This window comes from Pelodiscus sinensis, chromosome 21 (assembly GCF_052426305.1).
Source record: "Pelodiscus sinensis isolate ZL-2025 chromosome 21, ASM5242630v1, whole genome shotgun sequence".
NCBI lineage: Eukaryota > Metazoa > Chordata > Testudines > Trionychidae > Pelodiscus > Pelodiscus sinensis.
In genome coordinates this window covers 20,956,776-20,976,143 of record NC_143072.1, presented here as the reverse complement: position 1 = coordinate 20,976,143, position 19,368 = coordinate 20,956,776, and the positions used below count along the sequence as shown (strand labels likewise).

The window sequence follows — 19,368 nt, the reverse complement described above, 5'->3', positions numbered from 1 at the left end:
CTCAATGACCTCTCGAGGTCCCTTCCAGTCCTATTATTCTATGATTAAGTGCAAAGTAAGATCTAATTCAAACCCAAATATCCTTGCCCGGCTTCCTTCTCCCCCCCCCCCCCCCCCCCTTCTCTGAGGCCCCACCTTGCTCTACCCCTTCTCCAAGGCCTCACCCTACTCACTCCATTCTGCTTCCTCCCCGATTCCTGAGGGCAGGAGCGGCAGGACAGTGGGTGTAGGGGCAACTAAAGTCCCAGCACTTGATAGCTTCCTGGCCAGACCAGTCAGGATCTCCTGTCAGAGGCTCCAAGATCTGCTGGTAGATCCCGATCTACTGGTTGGTGACCACTGAGCTAGACCATTCTTGGAATTGAGGTAAAATCTTCTGGTGTAAAGGCACTCTTTTACAGTATTAAAAACTACCTCATTTCAGTGGCTTAATTTACACTAGAACAAAAAAAGAGATTTGGCAGTAACAAATATTTACGTAGCAAATAGCTCAGGTTCTGCCATCTGTTTTGTCTCAGCTGAAAGATTGAATGCCTGAAGTTGTCTAGAAGCCCACAGATTTTGAATCTGACAACTTTTAAGACAGTAGCAATTTGCATTATGCAAGTAGTCTCTGAGGAAGTCTGCTCAGAGTAGACCTGCATCATTATCTTCAAGCCTTTTACTGGAAAAAAATAGTTTGTGGCTGGATTTTAAAATATGAAAATGAAGTGTTAAAAAATGCTCTTAACTGCTGCTCCCACACTTAATAGGTAGTGAAGGGGCTATGAGATATTAAGATAAAAGAATATCCTTGAAACGCTAGAAGAGTGTCTAGTAGTTAGTGAATAGGTCAAGTCTTAAAATGGAAGCAACAAAAGTGTTTTAATACACTGGAAAAAGGACTCTTATTCTTTCACAAAAACATTGTCATTTTGCTGACTAAAGTGTGTTTTTTTTCTTCAAGTTATTAAATTAGATGGTTCTACCCCTGTTCGATATGGGTTGAGACTGAACATGGATGAAAAGTATACAGGTTTAAAAAAGCAGCTAAGTGAACTTTGTGGGCTAAAACCAGAACAGATTCTTCTTGCGGAAGTACACAGCTCTAATATCAAGGTAACATACTTTAATTGCTACCATTTAGAGTAATTACTGAAGCCTGTACATGAACATGTGACAGTTCTTTCACATCTCTCCAACATAAGATCTTATCTACATAAACACTGCACCAAGTGAACTGAAGATGTGATTTTTTTCAATCAATTTAGTTTGTGGTGTGACCCATGTGAACTTTTCTTATTTTGCTTTAAGCCAGGGTTAATTTGTAATTGGTCTAAACTGAACCTGAATAAACCACTCTTACACCAGACCAAAACACCATGCTGCATCTAGACTGGCATGATGTTCCGGAAATACTTTTAACGGAAAAGTTTTTCCGTTAAAAGTATTCCGCAAAAGCTCATCTAGATTGGCAAGTGCCTTTGCGCAAAAGATTTGCTTTTGCGCAAAAGCATCCGTGGCCAGTCTAGATGCGATTTTGCGCAAGAAAGCCCTGGTCGCCATTTTAGCCATCAGGGCTTTTTTTACGCAAAACAATTCTTCCCTGTCTACATTGGCCCTCTTGTGCAAGTATTCTTGCGTAAGAGGGCTTTTTCCCGAGCGGGAGCAAGAAAGTATTTGCACAAGAAACACTGATTTTGTACATTACAAAGTCAGTGCTCTTGCGCAAATTCAAGCGGGCAGTGTAGACAGCTGGCAAGTTTTTGTGCAAAAGCAACTGCTTTTATGCAAAATCTTGCCAGTCTAGACGCACCCTATAAGTTACTTGGATCAGTCAAACTAAATCTGATATATAAAGGAGAATGTTTGTAAGGTTGTGTGCTAATAACTTGGACACTATAAGAGCTACCACAACCAAACTTTGCACAGGATAACCTTTCATCCACGAGAAGGTTTTAAGGTACTTTTGGACCCGATTGGAGTCCTGCCCTGCCCTCCCCGGCACCTGCAGCTCCTGGTGCGAGCTGGGGTGCCCTTCCCATGTGTAGCCTCCCAGGACTTGCCCCCTCCTGCCTGTGAGGTTACATAACCGACACCCTCCCTCCTTCCCCCCGCCAGCGCGCAGTGCCCCCAATCCCCATGTGCACAATGGCTCAGGCACCCGCCTTGCCCCCCACGGCACCTGCAGCCCCGGGTGCAAGCTGGGGCGCCCCTCCTGTGTGTAACCTCCTCCCCACCCGGAGTCGCTCCACACCTGCCACTCCCGCTCCCTTCTCCGGAAACCAAAGCCAGCCAGTCTTTCTGCTCAGCTCTCTGGACTTATCCAAGCAGAAGGAATCCGTGTGCCTGCTGCAGTGCAGGTTGGAAGGGCCGGGTTAAACCCTCGATGCGTTACAGTGCTGTGAAGCCAGCTGGCTGCTGTTCACACTGTGAGTGGGGCTCTTCTGTGTCTGGTTCCAGCCAGATGTGAGCTCTGAGCTTTTGCTTGCCAAGGCAGGGCAAAGAGAAGTCCCCTTGCTACTGGCTGCATGGCTGTGTACTGTTATCCTGCGGGCTGGCTGCTCGGTCCTGAGGGGAGAAGGATCCTTCTGCTCTTGGAGGGTCATGTGTGGGTCAGGAGCCATCAGCCCCCAGGGTCTGTGGCTCTGTGGGTCCCCTGGCTCGGGGTCCCCTGGCTCGGGGTCCCCTGGCTCAGGGTCCCCTCCTTTCCTACATTTCCTAAATTTTGTTCCTCCGATTTCCCGAGCAACGCCAGGTAAGTCCAGCTAGTTGATTTAAAAATTACATTTTTAGGTAACAATATACAAGTTTCTCATTTGACTGTGCCTAACTCAGACAAGCAGTGACGTGTTCAAATGCTACCAAATATTGTAGGGCTGAAGTCGGATGAAAAATAACCTATGAATTCTAAACCAAATGTATATACTTTAAAATCAGCTCTGCCATCACAGAATATTTTTAAAGCTGTTTTATATTTACAGAGAGTGGGGGCTTTCACTGGTGAATGGACTGTCAGTAGTTCACAAAAGCACTTAGTGGTAGTCTGTGGAAACATGGGTCTGGTTCTTTTTCTGCAGCAAAGGACGCAAGAGGCAGACTCAATGAAAAGCAGAAGCAGACAATTTTTATTAAGATTTTCAACAAAGAAAATATCCCCAGGATCACAGCTGAAAATACTAATTGCTGTTGTGTTGTTGTATTATTCCTTTTATTCTTTCTCTACAGAACTTTCCTCAAGACAACCAGAAAGTCCGATTATCAGTGAGTGGGTTTTTGTGTGCATTTGAGATACCCGTTCCAGGATCCCCTACTTCAGCTTCTAGTCCTGTGCAAACAGGTAAAACAAAATGATCAGTTCTCCTGTTCATTTAAATTGACCCAAGTTCAGGTATAGATGGAGAAGTATGTGAGAGCGCTAGCTGTTTACAATGGGGAAAAGGCAGGGCTAAAGAAAGAGCACGGTTTGGAGGAGGAAAGACTATTTCATACACTCTGTTCATTGCAGAAAGAAATGTTCTCTCTATATAAAAAAGCTGCTGTTACCAGTTTTAGTTGCTGTTGCCAAATTGTGCATTTTTAATTAAATTTGGCCTAAGTAATGACACATTAGTATCTGTACCATGACTTTTATCCAGGGACTTGACACACTTTTATAAACATTGATTAAACTTCACAGCATATCACACTCTTTAAAACAGGTACATTTAAGATTACAGAAGCACAGAGAAATGATTTGCTGAAGGTCACCTAATGAATCTTTTGGTAGAGCTGGGAACCGAATCTGATGTACCCTCTCATACTGACCTGTAGATACGCTGCTAACAGTGGGAAGTGTATTGTGAACAGGACTGGCTGCATCTGCTTCTCAAAGACTTAATCATTTTTGAAGCGGTACTAAGGGATAGATGTGAATGTTTGTCCATGATCCATGTGTATAGATTCCTGGCATGCTACTCAGGATCACACTGCACAAGCAAGTTTGAGCAGATTGATTTGTAGCCAAAGCAGCTGAATCATAGTTGATAAATATTAATGGTGCAAGTATCATAAGTCACTAACCATGTCTTTGTATTTAAATTCAGATTTCTCTACTGGGCCATCAGCTAATGGAATGCTCAACATAATGATGAATGGGGATTTCCCCAGACCAACACTAATTCCAAATGGAATGCCAAATACTGTCGTGCCATGTGGAACAGAGAACAACCTTGCCAATGGGATGATGAATGGCCCTATGTCCTTGTTTTCTGAGAGTCCTTTTATAGGCTACATCATTGCAGTGCACAGGAAAATGGTTGGTATATGCTTCACTGATTGCAGATGTGTTGTTGGGTAGGCTTCTTGCAACAGGCAGTGGGTTTTTTGGATGGAGCTGTGGGGAATGAATTTGTATTTGCAGTCGAAGGAACGGCACACAAATGCTCATTTGTATGTGCAAGTCTCCTGTTACACAGGCATACGTGTGAGGTTGTATGTGCACCTTTGAAACTTTAGCCACAGTGTCTAATGCAGGCATTTTGCTCTCCTCAGTGACTCTTTGCATTTTTCCTTAGTGCTAAGACACATTTTTGACCATTCATGGAATTATAGAGTCATAGGATTGGAAGAGACCTCAAGAGGTCGAGTCCAACCCCCTGCTAAGCAGGACCAATCCCAATTCCTTGTAGTCCGGTCTATCTTGCTTTCAATTATCCACTCCTTGGTCAGAAGAAATCTGATCTGAGAAGCAACTTGAAACTCTTTTCTTTCCCTTTACTTGGAGCTGCATCATCTTCCTCACAGAAGCAAGATAGAGTTAAGGCAGATGGTACATTGGCAGGTCACTCCACTAATGTCAGTTAGTCTTTGCAAATGTCAGTGCTGGACGACCAAGTGCCTCTCGTAACTCTGTCCTGGATATACTTCCTCAGGCATTGGAAACTGTTGACATTTACAGCCAGTGGGGTGTGGGCTAGGAGGCTACATCATTTCCCTTTTTACCGGGTATATGCATGTGACCTTTTTATCATTCTTCAGTAACCTCACCACAGGCCTCGTTTAACGGTTGGTAGGGGATCTTTTAGAGAATTGGCATCATGTTCTTTAGCAGATCCAAAGAAGTAAGGCAAAGCAGGTTGCCTGCAGAAACTCCACCAAAAGTTCATGCTTAGAGCTTCCTATTTTTGGCATTGGAGATCAGTTGGCTAATGTTTGTTTGGGTTTTTTAATCCAGGGATCTCAATATATTTTACAGACACACACGTATTAAGCCTCAAAATCTGTTACATAGGATGTATTGTTCCATTTCTTATAGATCAGTGGTTCTCAAACTTTTTGGCCCACAGCCCACCCCGCTCAATGCAAACCTTTCCGCAGACTGCTGCCAGCCACCCATGATGACAAAATGATGAAACCAAGCGAGAGGTTTTCTGTGCTGCCATTCTTCTTGCTGGGGGAGGAGGGGCAGCAGCATGCGGAGTTGCTTCCTCCGCAGCGAGCTGGGTCTGGCCTGCGAGGCTCAGGGCTCTGCCCCTTCCTCCCCCCCACTCCTGCAGCAAGAAGCTGGTGCTGACACCCCAGTCTTGCGGGAGGGGGCAAGGCTGGAGCACAAGTGCGAGCTCCTTGCTGGAGGGGCAAGCGGAACCACACTTTGAGAACCACTGTTACAGATGCAGAGAATAAGGCATAAAGCATAAGTGACTTGCCCAGGATCACACAGTGTCCACAGAGACCAAATCTGACTTCCCAATGGCATCTTTTTTCCCAAGGGATAAACAATGGGCAGGGTTTGCACAGTGGGGCTGATCACTTCTACATAGAAGTGCTTGTTTACGTTTTTAAATGTTGCCAGTCGGCAGGGAATGGAAAGACAAAAGTAACATGAAATAGAAATTAATTTTAATATGGGTTGTGATGGAAGTGCTGATATAGCCTAGCAATTGCCGTCAGTCTATACGACACTTGCTGTAGTAAATAAAATTCAGTGACTTAGCTTTCAGACAGTAGCTCATCATAAAAAAATACACTTTTTTTTGTAATGATGACTTAGCGCAATTCCGAGATGCTCAGTGATTTAATATAGAATTAAGTGGCTTTCAGGATCAAACAGAGCACAGGAAAATACTGACCTGAATGACAAGTGGGAAGAGTCAGCTTTCTGATGGTCATAATATCAGTTAATGTGCGTACACATACACTGTGTTCATTCCTTTAATTTGCAAATACAGATGCGGACAGAACTATATTTCCTGTCATCTCAGAAGAATCGTCCCAGTCTCTTTGGAATGCCATTAATTGTTCCATGCACTGTTCATACTCGGAAAAAAGACTTGTATGACGCCGTCTGGATTCAGGTTTCCCGACTTGCCAGCCCTCTCCCGCCCCAGGAAGCTAGTAACCATGCACAAGACTGGTGAGTTGGATATGCTTAACTATGGTTTGGGATTACCCTGTACTGTGATCTAGACTTCCTTGTAAGGATTCAAAAGTATTGATGCTTAACTTTTCTTTTTCCATTTGATTGCTGGCATGACATATTCCATAAGGCATGAAAATATGGTCTTAATGTTCAATTAAACTCTAAATGTCAACTATTTTGGAAACCATTGCATATATTTTTACCTCTAATGCTTTGTTGCCTGCAGATTCCATCTGGTAGGTTATTTTTGTAACCAAGTCATCTTTTGTTTTACAAATTAAATAATGATGCTGTGTATCCTTTTAATATAGTTGTCTATCTTATACTTTTAGGTTTCAATTCTTACTTACTCCATATTCTTTGATATCATTGGTAATTCATTGTGCAACCTGGCTCAGGAAAATAATCTACTTTTTTAGCTCTGGGTATAGTTGATCTATTTTAAGAATTAGATACTGCAAAAAATTTTCATTGTGTGGCAGTGATTTTTAGACTGAGGAAATGTAATTAATTGCATAAGTAATGTGTGGCAGATTAATTTATTGCTGAGTGAATTTAAACAAATGAGTCTGTTTCCATATTCACTAGGGTGAGTAAAAGAGTACTCTGTCAATAGCTTTTCTACTCTCTGTGAAGTCAGTAGGAATTTAGCTTTTGACTCGAATTAGGATGAAGGTTTGGCTTTTATTAAATGTATTTAAAGAGGAATGAAATGTGACAGAGAAGGGTTTTGTATAGATTTAATTATCTACATATCTACATAGATATATACATACTCACCTTTCAGTTGACTCTGTGCAACTTTGTGTGGCCTCTACCAATTTTTCTGCTATATCCCTTTGTTCACATCAGATGCTTTCTTGCTGCATTATAAGTGCTTAAACAAGTCTCTATCTTTAATATAGTGAATTGAGTATTTTAGTGTATTTCAGCATGTAAAGCAATTCATGAGATGAGTGTCCATTTTCCAGTTTAATGTATTGCTGTGAACCTCTGATAATCTGGACTGGTACTTAATTGGCTCAGTATATCCACCAGTCTATGCTGAGAGAATTCTTCTGCTTTACAGTCTTACCTGAGATAGGATGTAATAGTGTAGTCGATTAACCAATAAGCAAAATTTTATTGATTTAATGCTATAAACTACACACATTCACCCCCCACTCCGCCACCAGCAAATTTTTTAGCAGGCTGTCCAGCAGCCCAGCTCAGTCCTGGCTTGCAATGGATCCGGGACCTACGCCCCTGTGGCTCTGCATTTAAAGTGCTCACAGCTTAGCTTTGCTTTGTTAGCCATGTTTTGTCCATTGTTAGCTAGGCCTCAGACCAGGCCTGTGCTACACGGGTTTATCTTTTAGGCCTTGATCTTACTACGCAGCCCAGCTCAGTCCCGGCTCATGCCAGGTCCAGGACCTACCCCCTCTGTGGCTCCGCATTTAAAGTGTATTAGAAGCTAGGTGGGCAGGCAGCCCAGCTTGCGCCGGGTTTGGGAGCTCAGACCCCCATCCCCGGCCAGGGGCTGCTGCCACACCATGCTCCTGCCTTTGTATCGAAGGCAGCAGCATGGGGCAAGAGGCAGCCGGACCGGGAGGGAAGTTGATTTTTAAACTGACTCCCCTTGCAGACCAGTTCCTGCCTGCCACCCCGTGCTGCTTCCTCTGATAGAGGCAGCAGCGCAATGTGGCAGGGAGCTCCTTGGGAGTGGGGTCAGCGCACACTGGCTGCCATCCTGGCTTCCAGGGACTACAGAATAGTTAAATGACCACTAAGAATTCATCAGGGTAATTAACTATTCAGTTAACTGATTTTTAACAACCCTAAGCTGAGATCTATTATTCCAGCAGGATCTTCAAAACTGTTTATGAATTTCCATCTCTGTAGTTTATTACTGTACTTCTCAGGAAGTAGTCCAATAACTTTATTTTACCGTGTGCTAAAAGGAGGCTTGTGGTATGATTGTGTGATTGATTTGTAATCATGCCTGCTGCATTTTGGGCTTCTCCCTCAAAAATATGGTGCAGTTTAACGTAACTCTCCTGGGGAGCAGTACAAAGCAAACAAAGTCATCTAAATTCCAAAGACAGGGAAGTATCTTTCTTTTGTTAGGCGGCTCTTAATGGCTTGGAATCTGCTCCATTAAGCGGTGGTCTTAAGCACCATCACGCTTGCTTACTGTATTAAATGTTCCTTCCAAGCAAAATATTAAATGTCAAGGGCATAGTGAAGTACTATGCAAAAGTATATGGCAAGGAATACAACAGACTAGATCAGTACTTATGTTTCTTGGTGTATTCTGTTCTGTTTCAGTGACGACAGCATGGGGTACCAGTATCCATTTACCCTTAGAGTGGTACAGAAGGATGGAAATTCTTGTGCTTGGTGTCCGTGGTACAGGTGAATTGTTCTTTCTAGACTTGAACCAGGAAATAAGAGATAATTTAAGCAGACATGTAATTTATCATAATGGATTTGTGATAGATTTCAGGACTTGAAGGGGTAATATCCAACAATGAGAATTTGGAATTTAATCAAAATCCCCAAGTGACAGGCTTTCACTGCAGAACGGTTTTTATGACTTACTGAGCTGAAAACTATTCTCTCACACAAGTTTCAATGTAGGAGACCCACACCAAGTTTTCAAATACAGGATGATCCTCTTTAGTCCGGCACCCTCAGGACCTCACTGGTGCCAAACCAGAGAACTTGCCAGACCAAGGGAGGTCAATATTATCTAGCAGCATTACCAACTAAGGATGATAAGGACTAGTCGACTATCAGATAAGCAAATGCTTATCGGATAATCAGTTGACTAGTCTATTTCCTCCCCTCTTGCTGTCTCTATCACATAGTCCCCGCTGTGGACTCTTGTACACTTCAAAGCTTGTACACCCGCATGCAGTACAGCGTCAGCAGGTCTTCCCACTGGCCCCGGGCTGCACGTGGAGTTCTGCATTCCTCCTTTGAAATGTACAATAGCGCCAGTGCGGACTCTTCCACATTTCAAAGGAGGAATGTGGACGTGCCTGTCGAGTAGTCAATGCAACTGATTACTGGGCTCTTAGAAGACATTTAGGGGTAAATTAGAGCTAAATAACAGCACAGAAAAGTGAGAGCCAGGACTGGTGGCTGTTAACAAACTTTATGGGACTGCACCCATGATAAGTGGACGTCCAGCTAACTAAAATCATGCCAGACCACAGGTGTTGCCAGACTAGAGAAGTTCAGCCTGTACATTTTAACCCACTAGATTCCTCAGGACAAGTCAAGACCCAAACAAAACAAAACGTATCAGTGCCCACCCAGAAAGCCCTTCCTACTTACCTTCATCCAACCAGGTTGCTTTCTCTCTGCTGCTCTGCATGGAGAAAGCTTCTTTGTAGTTCAGGCCTACCCTTTCAATATAAATCATTGACTTCTAGCTTGAGCAGGAATTGACAGTGACTGTAGCGGTTCATCTTGGGGAAAGACATGTATGAACTGCTGTAGACAAAAGCCTTAATGTCTTTCCCAGTTGCCAGAAACCTTTCTACCTTTTAAGTCAGGTCTGCAACTCCCCTGTTGACTTCCCTTACTCCTTGCAACCCAGTGGAGTACAGGAGTTGACAAGGTTGCGATCAGTGGTTGATTTAGCAGGTCCTTACTAGACCTACTAAAACAAACCCCGGGGAGATTGATTTCTGCAGCGTTGCTCTGCTGGTAAATAGAGACAAGCCCTTAGTCTGCCACATCTTTGCAGGTCCCCAAAAGCCATCAAAAATTGACTTGTCCCTAGGGTGTGAAACACTTGAAAATTACCAAATGTTCTCTAAGATTTAAGACACAACTCTACCTGAGGACCTGTCCATATTACCAGCATAACTATTCACCTAAGGCTGAATTATATAACTGCATGTTGCTGTGTTCCTCAAGTAATTAAATGAAATGTATTGGAACAGGTACATCTCTGACTGTAGGAGACAACCCAGCTGGTGTGTGGTTGTACTGGTACTGCAGACGGGCCCTTAGAACGCATTGACATGTTGACACTATACTGGATCGTGCTTGGCTTACCTTGAGATCCTGCCTCTTGAGGCCTAAGTCCTTTGTAGACTCCATACATCTGCACCCAAGAAGAGAAACAAAAAACAGGCCTGTGTGTTGCAAATAATATTTAAACCTAAACTTAGAGAAACTGTCATAGCAGAGGAAGACCTTGCCTTAATTTGTAATCCACACGGAATCACATATAAATACAATAGCCTACACAAAATTTGGAGAGGGGAAGAGAGCCACTTGTGGCAGATGCTGGTCATAATGTTCAGTTGGAAAGCATTCACAAGAAGTGTGTGCATTAGCTATCCCGCTGCAAAATCTGAGTGGAGATAGGGCACTGTCATTTTTAATGGCAGGGCAGCTAGGGTGGGGACATAATGTTGACTTTGTCCAACTACCTGATGGTAAAAACTACAGTGCCCTTGTCTCTCTTAGGTTGTTACAGAAGATCACTAATGTGCGTGGGTTATTCTACTATAAAAACACACCTTTTTGCACTGAAGACAAAGCCTTAGACATTACGGTGATGGTCAGGGAAGGAGAACAAACAATCTTTCCAATTAAGAGGAAGCTAAGTTATTGGTAATTCATCTGTCACCATTGCTGCTAAGACTTTTTTCATTTAGGTTTTGCCGTGGGTGTAAAATCGAGTGTGCAGAAGACCAGGCTTATATTGGAAATGCTTCTATCGCCGTAGATTGGGATCCGACAGCCCTCCATCTCCGCTACCAGACATCACAGGAACGGGTAAAATAATTTATAAAATACCCAGCAGCACATCGTTAGGTTGTGGTTTTTACTTGTATTTTATTCGCTCTGAAATATATCCCATTTTACCATGACATTGTGTTTGCGTGCTCATCGTTTATTCATCTCAGCAGGAGCAAGATTAGAAACAGATGCTCAGTATTTAGTTGCTTTGCATTAATGCTTTTATTTTTCATCCTCTTCTGAAATAATGAATAAAAATCAATAATGGAAAGAGCTAAAACAAAGGTTGCCTGCAAAAGGCAGTTTGTGTGACATTGGCATATCCATAGACCTTTTTATTCAGCGATGAAGCTTTTGATAACGACAGAAGGTGTGTGCCTCTTGTGTGTCCCGATGCCACGATATTCGTTTGTCTCCATAAATGTGCTAAATATAGAAGAAAACCCACAAAAAAGAGAGGCTCCAATCTTGAAAGCACTTGCACACAAGCTAATTTTATGCATGTCAATAGTCTTGTTTGCTTATTGGGGCTACTTACTTACATGACGAAAGAGAGCGTGTGTAAGTGATTGTGGGATTGTGATTTGTTTGTAAATTATTCCTATAAAAATATTTGTGCGCCCTCATGGGTTACTTTTAAGCAAAAAATCCAAAATAAACTCCAAGGTCACATGCGTGTGTACACATGCTCAGTTAGTAAATTACAAGAACGCATTACCTCTCTGTGCATAGTTTAAGTATTTTACAAACAGAACTTGACTGACAATTCTTGTCATTTTAATCCTAAATAAATGTGCAATTAACTTTTGGATTGTAGGGTTTTGAGAGCAGATGCCTCCTTGAGTGACTACTGGACATCCCAACAGTGCAGCTTTTGAGTGGAACATTTCACCGCAGTGCCCATTGGAAGGGTCTTCACTCCTGTCCATCCCTCTCTTTATTGTCTCTGTGAAATAAGGGCAAGATTATGAAAGGGAGGGGGTGTGCTGGTAACTTTCGTTCAACTGGCATAGCAGATAGACCAGGAACCTCTCCAGGCAGATACAATTTGGACCTAGCCTCCTCTGCAGACTTAATATTAGAAATTTTAACTTCTTTGTTTTCTGAAGTATTAATTTGCTTAGTTCCCACATGTTGGTGTGAAAGCTTACAGATCCTCTTGTGGCTGCAAAGGGGAGAAGGCCCTGATTTAAGAGGTGTGCCTCGTGTCTTGTTGTAGTCCCTGCTTTCGTTGAGGTGTCTGGCTTGAGTAGTGAAAGGACTCTCTCCTTTACAGTGTGTGGTCTGCTACACCTTTACTCCAAGAGCTCACAGGGCATGGAAAAGTATCTCCATGCTCTACTACCGTGGTGGCCAACACACTAGCCACGTGTGGCTATTTGGCCAGTTGAGTGCAGCTCGTTGGCTTGAACAATAAAAACTCAAAAATCATTGCATTCAAAAAAATTTTTTAAATCAAATAACAGAAACTTTCAGAGAATAAAAAAAAAGTTCAGAAGATCTTTCTAAATTCTAAAGCCACTTTTCCGTAATTTGACCCATCTTCTAGATGGAGTCTTCCACCATTTTCAGAACAGTATGGCTAGTTTTCTATAGCAGTAGCCATTATAATGGCTACTGCTTTAGAACTGGTTGGAAACCACAGCTCTGCTACCTCAGCAGGAGCTAGTGTGTCCCTTCCACGAGAATCTACTAAAAGTAGCACTCCCAGGAGCAGGGGCCATGCCTCTCACCCATCTTAGACTTCACAAATCTCAATTCCTTCATCAGAAAATTCAGGTCCTGCGTGTTGACCCTAGCATCTATATATCTCTTCCAGTTGCCCCAAGATTTGTTTGGTGGGGCTCCCTGTTTATGGGATGTATATTTCCATATCTCGGTCAGGTCTTTACATTACAAATATCTTGGCATGCCTTAAGTATATTCCCATTGTAGAGTTTTGAAGAGCTGCCGCGTGACGCTTTGTTCACACGCTTATAAAACAGTGTGTACTAGGCCTAGCTTTCTGATTGGCTGCTGTTTTTGAAGCGTACTGTTGAATTAGGACTTCACATTGCACTTTCTGCAGATGTCAGGAGTGCCTGGGCTGCGCACTCTCGCATTCCTTACCCACCTTTCCATCTTCCTTGGGGTCCTAATTACTGTCTTGGGTCTGTGGAGACAGAAGTGATGTAGCCAGACTTGCCACAGCGTCTTTTATAGCCCTACCTTTGGAATACCCAGGAAGTCGGGGGAAGGGTGACAGGGCAGGAGAGTGCTCCAGCAGCACAGCTAAAACATTTTGCCATGAGAGCTGCATCGCCAGTGTTCCTCATGAGCCAAGTCCCTCCTCCCCCATGCCCAGGGCCTAGCACAAGCAGGCTGGTTGTTTTGCTGTCGGCTGCTACTAGAAAGAGCAGCTGGTGCTTCTGTAGGTATGATGTAATCCATGGTTCAGTGGGTGTCCATCTGTGGAGCTCAGCAGGAGACCATGCCCAGACTTAAAGGACATGGTATGTGTGAACATAGCATAGGAAACACTAATATAGAATGTCAAGTGGGAGGGATAAAATTTTCCTAAAAGTTCTGGGAAACTTTAGAAGGTAGCTAATAAATTTAGTTTTGAATATGAGTAAATTCTAGAGGATAAACTAAAAAAAAAAAATGCAACTTAATAAAACATCCTTAGAACTATTTGTACATCTCATTACTTTGAGAGGAAAAATGAATATTCTATTAACAGAAGATTGGAAAAGCTAGTAATTACATAGTACAGTAAAATAATTGTATCTCCTAAAGTGATCTTATTTTTATGATGGTTGCCATCAAATTGCTATGGACTTCAGTGTACATCAATTTGCCTGTATGTAGAGTGAATGTGTAATACTTTTTGTACTTCATGTGTCTGAGGCAAAGGATTTCTTTTAAATCCTCAGACGTAAGACACTGTATGTGCCTTCTGTTTATTTCCTTCTGACACAATGAAACAGAGGAGTCAGACAGAAATGGGAATCTCTTAAAAAAATCCATAGTAACATCTCTCTACCTGATAATCCCAAAGAGGAGATAATTCTAGGTATGTTGTGTGTTTTACAGGTTCAGTAGAACCTCAGAATTACGAATGGAGTTTGTCCGTATCTCCAAAATGTTTGTAACTGAATAAAACTTTATGGTTATTCTTACAAAAGTTTACAACTGAAAAATAACTGAATACTGCTTAGTAGAGTTTCATAGCTGAAGAAAAATGCTGCTTTCCCTTCCTTTTTTGGTAGTTTAACACAGAGCTATACTGTATTTGTTTATTTGTTTTTATTTTATTTCATTTTTGGTCTCTGCTGCTGCTTGATTGTGTGTTTCCGGTTCCAAACGAGATATGTTGCTGACTAGTCAGTTTGTGGCTCTGAGGTTCTGCTGTATTAGGAAAGTTGCTAAGATGCAAAGTTCATCTTCTCTGGTAACTTCTTTAGATTGTAGAAGAACATGAAAGTGTTGAGCAAAGCCGGCGTGCGCAGGCGGAACCCATCAATCTGGATAGCTGTCTAAGAGCTTTTACCACTGAGGAGGAACTGGGAGAAGACGAGATGTATTACTGTTCCAAGTGCAAAACTCATTGCCTGGCCACTAAAAAACTGGACCTTTGGAGGCTTCCCCCTATTTTGGTACGAATTTCAATAATCTTTTTCTCTTGGACAAGAGTAAAAATGTACACTCATTACAAGAGTTCGGATTGCTGGGTTCGTGTCCCTTACTTTCACAGAATAGGGAAGATTTAAAGAAGGTGTGGGCAATAATTTTTGATTGGGGGGAGAATCACTTGAAGATTTTGATAAGTGGTCGGGAGCTGCACTTTTCTATGGAGAGGTTGCAGGGTCTGGGTCGGAGGTTGGGTGCAGAAGAGAGCTCAGGGTAAAGGATTGGGATGCAGGGTCCGGGAGGGGGTATGTATGCAGGAAAGGATTCTGGCCTGGAAGAGGAGTGTAGGAGGAGGTGCAGTGTCTAGGAGGCCATTGTGACCTGGGGGAAGAGGGTGCAGTGGGCTTGGGGAGGGGTGACCTGGTTCTGAGAGTTGGAGTGCCAGAGGCAGGCTTTGGCCAGGAGACACTTAACATAGGTGGCTCCTGGCCAGCAGCCCAATGGGACCCTAAGGCAGGCTCCCTGTCTGCCACAGCCCCACATTGCTCAAAACGACTGGCTTCTCCCTCTGCGCACCTCTTTGCACCATTCGAGGGGGAGGGGGAAAGATTTCATGTGCTGCCCCCACTCCGAGCCCAATCATCACAGCTCCCATTGGCCAGTTTCCAGTCAGTGGGCACTGTGATGATTGGGCTGGGGGTGGGGGCAGCATGCGAAGCCTCCTGCCCCACCCTGCAAGGGGCACGAAGCACCTAGAAGCACATGGAGGAGTCCCATTGGGGCGGGCCGTGGGCTGAATCAAAAGGCATGGCAAGCTGGATCTGTCCCGCAGGCCATATCTTGCCCATCCCTGGGTTCGAGTGATCAGTGTGTGCTTCTGTGTCAACAGAATCATGGCTTTTTATATGTGACCCAGCCTGAACTTGCATACACATGCATGATCATTTTATGTAATGTAAATGAAAAAATATGCTATCATTGTGCGTAAAAGCATTTTTTGCTGCAACAAAGGATTAAAATATGCATTGCATTGTCACTTTCTCTTCTGCCTTTATGGGACACAGCCTTGTTCTCCTCTTTAAATTATGCAGCATCTATGTTTGCTGCCTTTCAATTTGCACGTTTTCCTATTTATTTATTTACTAAGGCTTTATCTCCTATGTGATGTTGGCTGGTAGATATTGCCTCTGTAGACGCAGATACTACACGCCTTGTACAAGGCGAGATAATTTGTGCTGTTCTCATATAGCGTGTATATCTCCGGAAGGATAAAAACCACCATTTAGATTCTTAGTTTGGGTCATTGCGATATAACGGTCACCTTGTTTTCTTTAATGTGTTTCACCGTAGATAATTCACCTGAAACGATTTCAGTTTGTAAATGGCCGCTGGATAAAATCTCAGAAAATTGTTAAGTTTCCTCGTGAAAACTTTGACCCAAGTGCCTTTCTGGTACAAAGGGATCCAAGTCATTGTCAACGGAAGCAACTAACCCCCCAGATTGATGATCTTTCTGAGCCACGCATTCTGCAAGGGGAGCCTAGAAAAGCAGATCTCCAAAACACTTGTGCATCAGGCGAAGGGGATTCGCTGAACAGGAGTCCATCCTTATTTAACACTAGTAGCATCTTGAATAATATTAAAGGTAGGGAATACATAGAGGAAAAGAGTCTCCCTGTCTTTTGGTAGAAATTAGCGGTTATTGACCTCTAGCAAGAATAATAGTTCCTTCTTCAAAATCATCATTGTCTTTGAATTAATTTGTAGTGTTGCAACGTGTTCCGGGGGGGCCCCACTACAGAAAGGTTGCTGACAAATTAGAATCCTGTGGAGGGCAACAGAAATGATTAGGGGGCTGCGGTACATGACTTATGAGAAGAGTCTGAGGAAACGGCTTATTTAGTTTGCAGATGAGAAAAGCAAGCGGTTGGGGGGCGGGGGGGGGGGGGGGTGATAGCAGCCTTCAGCTACCTGAAGCAGGGTATCGAAGAGGATGGAGAGAGGCTGTTCTCAGTGGTGGCAGATGACAGAACAAGAAACAATGGTCTCAAGTTGTGGTGGGGGAGGCTTAGGTTTCATATTAGGAAGAACTATTTCCCTAGGAGGGTGGTGAAGCACTGGAATGGGTTCCTGGGGAGAGGGTGGAATCTCCATCCCTAGAGGTTTTTAAGTCCTGGCTTCTCAAAGCCTTGGCTGGGGTGATTTAGTTGCGGGTTGGTCCTGCTTTGAGCAGCTGGTTGGACTAGATGGCCTCCTGAGATCTCTTCCAACCCAAGCCAATTGAAGCAGGTACTCACTGTAAAAGTGAGGTGATTTTTGTTTTAAAAATTCAGAATTTGCTTATTCTGAAATACTGATTTCTGACACTGTCTTCCATCGTAAGCTAGTTGCAGAGTTCGTTAAAAAGTTGAATTATTCGGGGTTGGTGTATATTGGCATTTCTAGTTTTCTGTGGCTTGTAGTTATTCAACTGGTATATGTGCCTGTGAGGGCTACTCAGTTTGTAGTCCTAACTATAAACTATGCATTGGTTGCTAAAAAGAATCTGTTATCCATCCCCAAAGTTTAATTCATTAGTGTTTTGGGTATTGGAAGAAATCTAGATTTGAAAATCTAGGCTTTCAGCTTGTTTACCTTAGAAGGTTTTAACTTTTTTTTTTTTTCCAGCATCTCCATCACCAGGGAGGAAAAGTGGAACCAGCTGTCCTTCAAGTAAAAGCAGTAGCCCAAATAGTAGCCCAAGGACTTTAGGAAGAGGTAAAGGGCGGCTGCGGCTACCACAGATAGGTAAAAACAAACTATCAAATAGCAAAGAAAACTTGGATGCAAGTAAAGAGAATGGTACCGATCAGGAACAGAAACTTAATTCTGACCAAGGAGATGCCATGAGCAAAGGACACGTTTTGGGAGGTAGCCAGAGTGAATTATTCATTTTTCAGGATGAGATGACGTTAGCCAATGGATACATTTGTGAACAGAATGCATATAGTCATGGCAGTATCAATGGTGTGATGGATAACCACAGTGAGGAAGATATTACAGATGACCAAAGAGAAGTCTGTTCTAACCCTATTTACAATCTATATGCAATTTCGGTAAGTTGACCTTTTGTGTAAATAAAATGTTTACTCCGCAGTTTTGTTACTAAGTTTAAACTTTCCTGTGCAATACACCTGAAGTAAATGATTTCTGTTGAGAAGAATAACATAAAGGAGAGTTAAATGAGTTATCCTCAGTAAATTCAATTTCAGTGAAGCTGAACATAACTGGCCAGTTAATCTCTGCACACTGTTTTTCTGCTTGAATAGATGTCAGCCATAAAGTTTAAAGCCAGAGGGGAATTGCCGAGCTGGGGGATTAGGGGTGGCAGGATCATCAGGTCTGACCTTTGCATTACAGGACCACTAACCCCTGCATACTGGGAGGTTAACTGGTTATTCTGTAAGCAAGCAGCTTCTCGGCCTGCTTACAAGATAACCAGTGAACCGGCCTGGCTGGCTGGACCCTGCCTGCAGCCGCAGCAGACCTAAACAAAGCAATCCCTCTTTCTTCTCCGCCCCTCTTCTCCTCCTCCACCCCCACCCTGCTGCCTGGCCCAGAGCGTCCTCCACCCTGGCTGTGGTGGGGCCAGGGCCGGGCCAGGGCCAGACCACGCAGCCAGTCTGGAGCAGCCCTCCCCCACATCCTGGCCATGCCTGGCCCAGGGTCCGAGCAACCCTTGCCATCCCTGGTCAGATTTGGACCAGGCCTCCTATGTGGTGGTGGCAGGGCCAGGGCCAGAGTAGGCTCCTCTCCCCTGTTGTGGCCTGTCACATCACGGGTGGGAGCTGCTCAGGTTTAACCAGTTAAATCTAGCGGTTAACCAAGTGAACATTTTAAACGTTAATTAACATCCCTCCTACACAGGACACCCTGCCGCTAAAATGGCATGCCACAGGGTAAGAGACTGTGGGGCATTGATGCCTGAGACCCCTGTCATGGCAGGGAACTGATTGGGAGAGATACCCAGATGATCCCTGGCAAGCAACCTTTATTCCACACTGTAGAGGAAAGGAAAGTCCCTGGCCATCTGGCCTGGGGAAAACTCTTTCCATTCCCCCTCATGTAGTGATGGATGCCAAGCCCAGACACTCAAAAATATGTGAAACACAGCACACTCCATACGGAGTTAGGACTGGACGAGACTTCTGAAGTCGCCTATTCCCACTTGCTATATCAAATAAGATCTTTCTGTACTCTGCTTCCACTGGGAACTTTTCTAATGTTTATTGAAAATTATTAATAATGGGGATTCAACTGCTTCCTTGAGTATATTCGGTTACATTATTGTTAAATGTATCCTATCTAACCTGATTTTTGCCAGATTTAAATTCTCTCCTATTACTAGAGCTAGTGATTAATATATCTTTACATAAAGCTTTACTTTTTCAAAATGCTTCCCAGAGACTGACCTGCAAAATTCATGTTTGAGGAGTATGTATTTAGATAGATATAGACATAGGGAATATCAATTTGTCTGACAATCTAGAAATACCCAAACTGATGCATTTCCCTCCATTATTAATACTGGCAGGATCTAAAGTGGAAGAAGCATTCTCCTCATGAAGGGGTGAGACAGTAGAGAGTTGATGAAA

At 43.3% G+C, this 19,368-nt stretch overlaps 1 protein-coding gene across 4 annotated transcripts in view; it reads left to right on the top strand.

Annotated features, from left to right (window-relative positions):
• USP32 (ubiquitin specific peptidase 32) overlaps positions 1–19,368 on the top strand; it is a 173,466-nt gene that overhangs the window by 148,986 nt on the left and 5,112 nt on the right. For all 4 annotated transcript variants that reach the window (XM_075904742.2, XM_075904740.2, XM_075904739.2 and 1 more), the window contains exons 24-32: positions 947–1,098; positions 3,208–3,319; positions 4,065–4,276; positions 6,189–6,373; positions 8,687–8,773; positions 11,038–11,158; positions 14,569–14,760; positions 16,085–16,379; positions 17,402–17,829. In XM_075904742.2, coding sequence (XP_075760857.2) covers positions 947–1,098; positions 3,208–3,319; positions 4,065–4,276; positions 6,189–6,373; positions 8,687–8,773; positions 11,038–11,158; positions 14,569–14,760; positions 16,085–16,379; positions 17,402–17,829 — 1,784 coding nt within the window. The remainder of the gene's footprint in view (positions 1–946; positions 1,099–3,207; positions 3,320–4,064; positions 4,277–6,188; positions 6,374–8,686; positions 8,774–11,037; positions 11,159–14,568; positions 14,761–16,084; positions 16,380–17,401; positions 17,830–19,368) is intronic.